General features: G+C 38.9%; 1 protein-coding gene across 1 annotated transcript; it reads right to left on the bottom strand.

The window, feature by feature from the left end:
* Positions 1-355: 355 nt before the first annotated feature.
* Positions 356-7,765, bottom strand: desma (desmin a). Its single transcript, XM_052142264.1, has 9 exons — positions 7,136-7,765; positions 5,197-5,257; positions 4,940-5,035; positions 4,271-4,432; positions 3,867-3,992; positions 3,321-3,541; positions 3,137-3,180; positions 1,965-2,068; positions 356-752 (listed from the first exon to the last, which is right to left on the bottom strand). Exons 1-9 carry the CDS (start codon positions 7,684-7,686, stop codon positions 711-713), a joined length of 1,407 nt encoding a protein of 468 aa, XP_051998224.1. The 5' UTR covers positions 7,687-7,765; the 3' UTR covers positions 356-710.
* Between the last annotated feature and the right edge of the window lie 595 nt (positions 7,766-8,360).

The following is an 8,360-nucleotide window of genomic DNA, read 5'->3' as shown; positions in this document are numbered from 1 at the left end:
ATATCCTTGTCCATTGTGAATATTCAGTATAGCTGTGTTTGAAGCACCGCCAATACAGAGGTCACTGCCAAACCAACTTCCCACTGGTCAACATGGCGAAATTGACCACACTTGAACTCCATGGAAAATCCGTGAGTGGAAATTCTTCGCCACCGAAAATCCAACACGTGAAATTCACAATTGCGTGGATTCCCATTGAGATGTCTGTATTTTGCTCGTGGCATTTCACTATGCAAAGGTATGTGTGACTTTAGTCATTTTGAGTCTTTTGACTTATAAAATACACATACCACTAATTATTATTGGTAAATGTACAATGAGTCAGAACCCCAAAGCAAAGAAACCTTGAATTCAATTTTATAGGAGAAAAGCACAGTGAATCTTTATTAACGTCTTTTTGTAGAGGTGGAACACGATTTCTTAAAATATGACCCAACCACATGTGCACGTGTACATTCATACAAACAGAAACTTTGAGATCAACTGATCACTTTCAGGACTCTCCTCACTATATGTGTATTGCAGGTCTGATTCCACTCAATCTCTTATCTCTCTTGTTCTTTTGCTCACATTCATTTTGTCATTGTGTTTATCCACACTGTGGTCATGGGTCATGACAAGGCTGGGTGTGCATACAAAACATGAGGCCATCAGTAAAAATCTATATTAGGGTTAGAGATTTGACGAAATTAAAATCTGTATTATGGATTTTAAACAATGTCCTGCTGGTGCTGTGTGGACTCGCTGACGACCTAAGAGAGTGAAAAAAGGGGAATGGTTAGAGATGTCTGAAGATGAGAATGATGACTCACATGCACAGAAATGGAAAACTGGTCACAAGTAAATGCGATGAAAACACATGAAAGTGCTATACAAGGTAAATTGTTGATAAGAAGTCATTAATCAGTAATAAGGAATAAAGAGAATTAGTAGAGGCTTAAATTACAACAGCCTTTTTCTTTCAGCAGATGAATAGTAGGCAAGTACAAGGTCACATTTTTTAATAAACTAAGTTCTCCTTTTGTGTTGTCAAGTGAGAAATTGAGCGTGTGCAGTGTTAAAACACTGTGAGATTGAGCAGAACACTAGAAGAAAACAGATATTAGCAGTGAGGATTGGAGGATTTTGAGAGTCTGTATTGCCTCAATGAAACCCAGTGCTGGTTAATAGAGAACAGGTTTGGCTCAGAACAGGAAACAGGTGACACAAACGAGCCATGGCTCAATTTACACACTGAGCACAAAGGGCGCACATTCCCTCACTAGTTGTCCTAATTTAGAGTGAAATGGAAAATGATATTGGTAATAATAATTAAATGTAGCCTACACACTATAAGCATACATATGCATGTGTGTGGATAAAATCACTTAAATCAGCATAAAAGTAATCCATATGTATCCAGTAGTTAGACCAATGTCTTCAGAATCTATATGTTATGTGTGGGTGAGAAACAGATAAATATTCTTACTATAAATTCTCCTCCCTGCCAGGTCGGTCTCCACTTTTACTTTCACTTTCAGATTCTTCTTTTTGTGTTTTGGGTGATTCATATTCTTCATGCATATGCCCCCTACTGGGCAGGGAGAATAATTTCTACTAAAAATGTTCTGAAATATTTATCTGTTTCTCACATACACCTAACATATCACTTCTGAAGATATGGATTTAACAACTGGAGTCTTATGGATTATTTTTATGATGCCTTTATGTTCTTTTTGGAGCATCAAAACGTTGGCACCCATTCACTTGTATTGTATGGACAACAGAGCTGAGTTATTCTTCTAAAAATCGTATTTTGTGTTCTAAAGAAAGAAAGACATGCACATCTGGGATGGCATGAGGGTGAGTAAATGATGAGAGAATTTGTATTTTTGCATCAACTATTCCTTTAACACAACAATTCTGTCAAGAGATGACAAGCCTTTTAGCTAATGTTTGTTTATTTGTTTTTGTATGCAGTTTACCTCGCCATCACGGGTCTCAATGGTCTTGATCAAAACTGTTTTCTTAGAGTGGACCTCAGATGAGCGCTGTGGCTGGTGAAGGTGCTGCTGCTCTGGGCTGGTCTCTATGGCAATACAAATCACAATATCTGCGTCAGTAAACTCACACTCTAAATACTGCATTATTGATCAGGGACTGAAAATGTTCCAAGGAACAAAAATGAAAAACAAATACTAACTGAAACAATTTTCAGAACGTAACTGAAAATGGGAACGATGTCCGTTTCAATTGTTCCAGATGTTGATAACCAGTAAATAACCGGTTAATTTCATTCCGATTTTTTTTTTTTTATAAAACCAAAGTATGAATGGTTTATTATAGTAGGCTTCTCTCTTGTAAGTTGAATATGAAAACATTTGCTCTGATTCTAAAGGAAACTGTGTCATCAAACATTTAAATAAAATCATATATTAAACAAAAATATTGAGGTACATCTCTCAATTATATATAAACAGAATTATTGTTAGAAATGATTTATTGGTACTGATTTGATGCTGCTGGGTTCTGACCAAGAAGCAGATCTGTAACTAAATCATTAAAATAAAATAATTAAAATAATATAATTCGATCCACATAAGATGACATTTAGTACAAACATGCCCAAGCAGTGTATGCTTGTATGCAAGGGAGAGAGACTTTGGTTATTTATTGATTTAAATTGCAGATGTATTTTTGGTATATTTTAAATATTTTTGGGGATATATTTAATATAAAAAATACATTTATCAAAAAATACTTTATTTTATATAGGCTACTGAATACTTTGCTTGTCATGATTTCTATGCTGATAATTCCCCCACATGGGGAAAAATCATTTAACTGCTTATTATCCCTTATTTTCAGTGTGTTCTTCCAGAACAATTTTTTTTGTTTGTTGTTTTTTTTTTTTTTTTTTTTGAGATATTTGGTAGCATTTCACACAGAGTAATGTCATAAAAAAAATTAAAAAAAATAAAAATAAAATAAAAAGCTGTTTATTTGAATTCTAACCAGTTAACAATAGGAAAGGAGGCAGCCCCCCTTGTGGATGAAAAAGGCAGGAGTTTTGATCAAAGGCCTCAGGAGAGGTTTACAGGTTTTAAAGGTTGAAAGCTGAAAAGGTTTCTCTTGTTTTCACAATATGAGAACTCACCTCTAAAACTCAAGCTAGAAAATGACTGTACAGGCAGAGTAATCCTGCAAAAAGAAAAAAGAAAAAACATAAATAATTATATGAATGCTTCTACTATTAAAATATAATAATAACAGCAACAGTTCGCTATCAGTTCACATTTTAAAACAAAACCTATATTTTCTCAGTTTCCTGGATCTCTTACCTGCTTTCTTCTCCTTCCAGAAGCTTCCTGTAGGTGGCGATCTCAACATCAAGTGCCATCTTTACGTTCAACAGGTCCTGGTACTCACGCAGATGGCGAGCCATCTCATCCTTCATTTTAGTGATCTCACCTTCCAGGCGGGTAATGGTGTCCTGTTGACCACCGGACTCATGACCCAGCCTTTCTTCCATCTCCCTCATCTGCCTCATCAGAGACTCATTCTTAAGGTAAATAGACAAAAAAAGAAAGAGAAAGACGTGAAATTAAGGTGAAAAATGAAACAATAGATAGAGGAGTTGAAAATAACTAAGTGCAGTATTTATAAAAAAACTTGAGAATAAATGTAGCTAGATATTTATAGAGACAGTGGTTCACAGAGAAAGTGGTACTTGGGGCTCTTTACTGAATCAAATGTACTCATGGACCACCTGGGGAAACAGGCTTCATCATTAGTTTTAAGGTGGAATCAGCTCAGCTCAGCAAATGTTTGTTTTGGCTGGGATATACTAACTTGATTTAGAGCCTGCAGGTCATTTAAAGACTTACGGTTCCCTTGAGAGAGTCGATCTCGCAAGTGTAGGACTGAATCTGGTGACGGAACTCCATGGACTCCTGCTTGGCCTGTCTCAGAGCATCATTATTCTTGTTTACTGCCTGGCTCAGATCTGACACCTGAGGGAGGAAGACGATAGGTTAGGGGAGTTGGTCAACTGCTGTGAATTGAACAAGCGCTACACGGACACCTTTTGCGGAATGTCATCATGTCAAAAATCACGTCTCCTGCTGAAAGCGTATTAACACGCTCCTCCCACTGGGCCCCATGGGAGTTGTAGGCCTCTGGTTTTCAGGTCGTATAAGCCTGTGCGTTAATGTGCCCATGGGTCTAGCCCAATGATACACACACCTGAATATAGCCCTTTTGGTTATTCAGACCTAATTCTAATACAGACCTTGGATTTGTACCACTCCTCAGCCTCTTGGATATTCTTGGCAGCAATCGCCTCATACTGCACACGGATGTCCCTTAGGGCAGCAGTCAGGTCTGGCTTGGACATGTCCATTTGGACCTGCACCTGAGTCTCCTGCATCTGGGTTTGCAGCTCACGGATTTCCTGATGGAAAAGTTAAATTTATGAAGACGGATACGTGTAGGAATTTGATGCCTTGTAAGGCTTTTTAAGTCCACCACCCTGCTCACAGCTGTCTAAGAGACAGAGAATCTGTCTCTGTTTAATTATAGGGATGCATCTGTTCCACAGTTTTACACTGCCCCCTCACTGTCAGTGTGTAGCTGACATGCACCACACATATACTGCACACATGTGACCATTTCATTCTAACTTGTCAAATAAAAAGCAGAGCATTTGAAGACTTTGGCATAAGAGCCCTGTCAGTAAATGTAACTGTAGTCTGTGTTGAAGTATACTGAGAATGGGGATTAGGGTTTGCAGGCAGAGACAAAGAGTGAGCAGAGAGCTCAGTCTCGATAATCCCAATAAATTGTCAAGTTCAGATTTTTTTGTTATCTAATGGAGATGAGCGATCAATCACTCATAGTCTTGGGAAATGTTGAGGAATAAGTGAATAAATGTGACTTTAGGTGTGTACAGTGGACAGACCTCTTCGTGGATCTTCTTGAGGAATGCAATCTCCTCCTGAAGCCCCTCAATGCGTCTTTCCAGGTCCAGCCTGGACAGAGTGGCAGCATCTACATCCTATAGAAAGCACAAAAACAATAATAATAAAACAATTTTCATTTTCCATTGTTTTATATTTGTATGTGTGTATCTTTAAAAGTGAGTCTCGCCAATCAAATTTAACGTGTCTCCCCAATGCACTAAAGGTTTTCCAGGCACATATGATAGAAAGAACGTACAGCTCTAAAAGCAGAGAGGTTGTTCTCAGCTTCCTCTTTCTGGTGGATCTCCTCCTGAAGTCTGTGGAAGACAGAGATATTAAGGTTTAACAATCTTAAAGTAAGCATGTCATGACATATTTTGAGAAAATTACTGTAACTAGCCTGTTATGTCCTTGACATTTTATGTAAGATGAATTTTAATGATGTAAATTGACATTTGTTCTACAGGAATTCCTGCATGGCCAGAAATAGAGCCAGTCCTTACGGTCAATGTGTTCTAAACGTCCTCAGTCTTTGAAAAATGCTGAGGAGAGCTTGTGATGTTGGCATTCCTTCATGCCCAGAGATCAAGATGGAACATTATACTCTCACAAACTGCTTGGAATCACACATTGCTTAGGTTCAATATAAATGTCCCTGACCTCTCTGAAAGAGGTATGTTGTTAACGTGCCACACACTGTATCTGGTTTCATGAATGTAATTGTTGGCAGTCAGTTGGTATCTGATATTTTCATCAGAGAGATGAAAGAAGTCATGCCATAAATAATACCATGCCAAAGCTGGTGACTCTGTGGGCACTAGAAATTATGTGAAAGACTTCAGAAAATTAAGTTTTAGTTAGTTTTCATACAATGCTGAATAGTAAGAATTTACATCTTTAGCTGAAATGTAATTATGAATAAAATGTCATTTTAATCTCTACACAATTTTAAACAGTCCTCAATAGGTTCACTTTGAGCAATGTCTATGAACAGCATTTTTTGTGAGTAGAATTAGCACAGTTATCATTAATCAGGGTTGAAAATGTTGGGTAGTCCCAATAGAGTACCTTGAGTACAATGCATGCGTACACACACACACACACACATAAACACACACATTGGTGTGGCTATCATTAGGAGGACTCTCCATAGACATAATGATTTTTATACTGTACAAACTATAGATTCTATCCCCTTAGGGCCTAACCATACCCCTCACAAAAATAAAACTTTCTGCATTTTTAGATTTCCCCAAAATTTTTTTAAAGTGATTTGAATTACGGGGACACTAGAAATGTCCTCATAAACCACATTTATAGCATAATACCCTTGTAATTACCAGTTTGTAACCTAAAAAAACATTGTCCTCGTTAACCACTTAAACCTGCCCACACACACAAGCGCACACACACACACACACACACACACACACACACAGCGAGAGACTATCAGTGAGATAATGGTTATTTTAAGGCTTAAGAATTCTCAGTGCTGGGTGGTATATTAAAGAGGATAATAATAGCAGTCTAATCTGGGCAATGTGTAATATGACTCTGGGTCCTCTTGCAAATGGCAGTGACACTCACATACTGTTTCCAACATCATACACAGATATAATTTACACCGGTGGTCACTACTTGACTTTCATTCTGTCTTGATGTCTAAGGTGGCCCTGAACCCTTTCTTCTTCAAATTCCTTGAGGTAATGTGTCTGGTGTCTATGTTTGAGGATTCTGGCACTTATGTCACAAATTATTTTCCAATTCGCAACATTCTTTCATTGCCAAACATCATGTTGCATGTAATGCTTTTTGAGAGAAGATCAGTAGTGAGATAATAGTAAGTACATGTCTAATAATGTCTTATCAAACTCAATGACATGTGCATGACTTATGAATGCTATCACGACTTCAGTTCCAGTATACGCTATGTGACTTATTCCAGGCCACACGCATTACATAATAAAATTTGTCTGGATATTGAAGATCAAAACAAGTGTTAGGCCCCATCATCTATGGCAATATCTCACCACCTCAAATTTCTGTAATAACGAACAAATGCTGACAAACTGTTTTTTAGTAATGCAATATAAAAAAAAATCCATTTAATTCTGAATCAAAATAAATAAATCTGTATGCTGACTTCAAAAGGCTGACAGATTGTCATGTGGAGTCCTAAATCTGGGTCTTCTCACCTTAGTTTTAGCTTTTGGAGGTCATCGGCCAGGTTGTCCCTCTCTATCTCAACGCAAGACCTCTGATTGGTCAGTGCATCTACCTGTCTGCGTAGCTCTCTCATCTCCTCCTCATACATCTCTGCAATACGTGTTGGCTCGCGGCCCCGCACACGTTCAATCTCCACCATCAGTGCTTGGTTCTGCTGCTCTAGGAAGCGCACCTTCTCAATGTAGCTGGCGAAGCGGTCGTTCAGATGTTGCAGCTCTACCTTCTCATTTGTGCGTGTATTGAGGAAGTCCTGGTTCATGGCATCAGCCAGATTGAAGTCCAGCTTCTCACCAAGGCCAGCGTAGGAACGGACCATTGCACTACCATAGGAGGAGCTGGAAGCACGTTGGCTGGAGTAAATGGGAGCTGAGGAGGACTTGGTCATCTCATAAACTCTGGAGGACAAACGAGAGGAGCCAGAGGATCCACGGCCAGTGAAAATTGAGGAGCCCACACCAGAGCCAAAGGTTCGGCGGTAGGAGGAAGCCGTCTCGGCAGAAGCTGAATAGGACTTACTCATGTCTGGGCCTCTGAGGTTTGGACTGTGCACAAATGTTGGGTCTCTGAGGGCTGTGTGGTAGAATGAGGGTCAAGTGGCTAAACTAGATTATATATAGTGTAGCTCCCACCCCATCTGCCCCACCCAGTCCTTCACATTCATTCTTTCACTGTTCTCACCCCCACACATTGGCCTCCAATTCTGTCTCTATCTTTTCCTGATCCTTGCTTCCTCAGCTGTCATGGGTCAGGTTTCTAGCAGCTGTGTGTAGCAGATGGATGGTGGTTAGTGCTGATAGGGCATTAGGTGGCGCAGTAGTTCCAAACATTGAGTTACAGGTGACTTCACTCTTATGCCATTTCTACTTGTTTCAAGATTACTCATCATGACATAGTCTCCCTTCTAATGGTAGAACTCCTGGTAACTTCGACGACCGCATGCATTTTGTGTATAAAGAGTTTATTTCCGTATAAAGAGACATATTTCCTTTGCTGTGAAAGCCAGGTTTCTCAGTGGCTGAAAGGCTGCCTGGGCCAGGCAAACAGGAAGCGGAAGCTTTAAATGTCTGGCTCTAAGCCCTGAACTCTTCTCAATTGTAAGACTGATGGTATTAGTTGGGGTTCTATTAACCAATTATGACGGACAATATATTTTATTTATATATTTTTTTTTAATTTATATTCCCTTGCTTACTT

The sequence above is a fragment of the Xyrauchen texanus genome, chromosome 14 (genome assembly GCF_025860055.1).
Source record: "Xyrauchen texanus isolate HMW12.3.18 chromosome 14, RBS_HiC_50CHRs, whole genome shotgun sequence".
Lineage (NCBI taxonomy): Eukaryota > Metazoa > Chordata > Actinopteri > Cypriniformes > Catostomidae > Xyrauchen > Xyrauchen texanus.
Note: the sequence above shows the minus strand (reverse complement) of the source record. Positions and strands in the feature narration are given on the sequence as shown.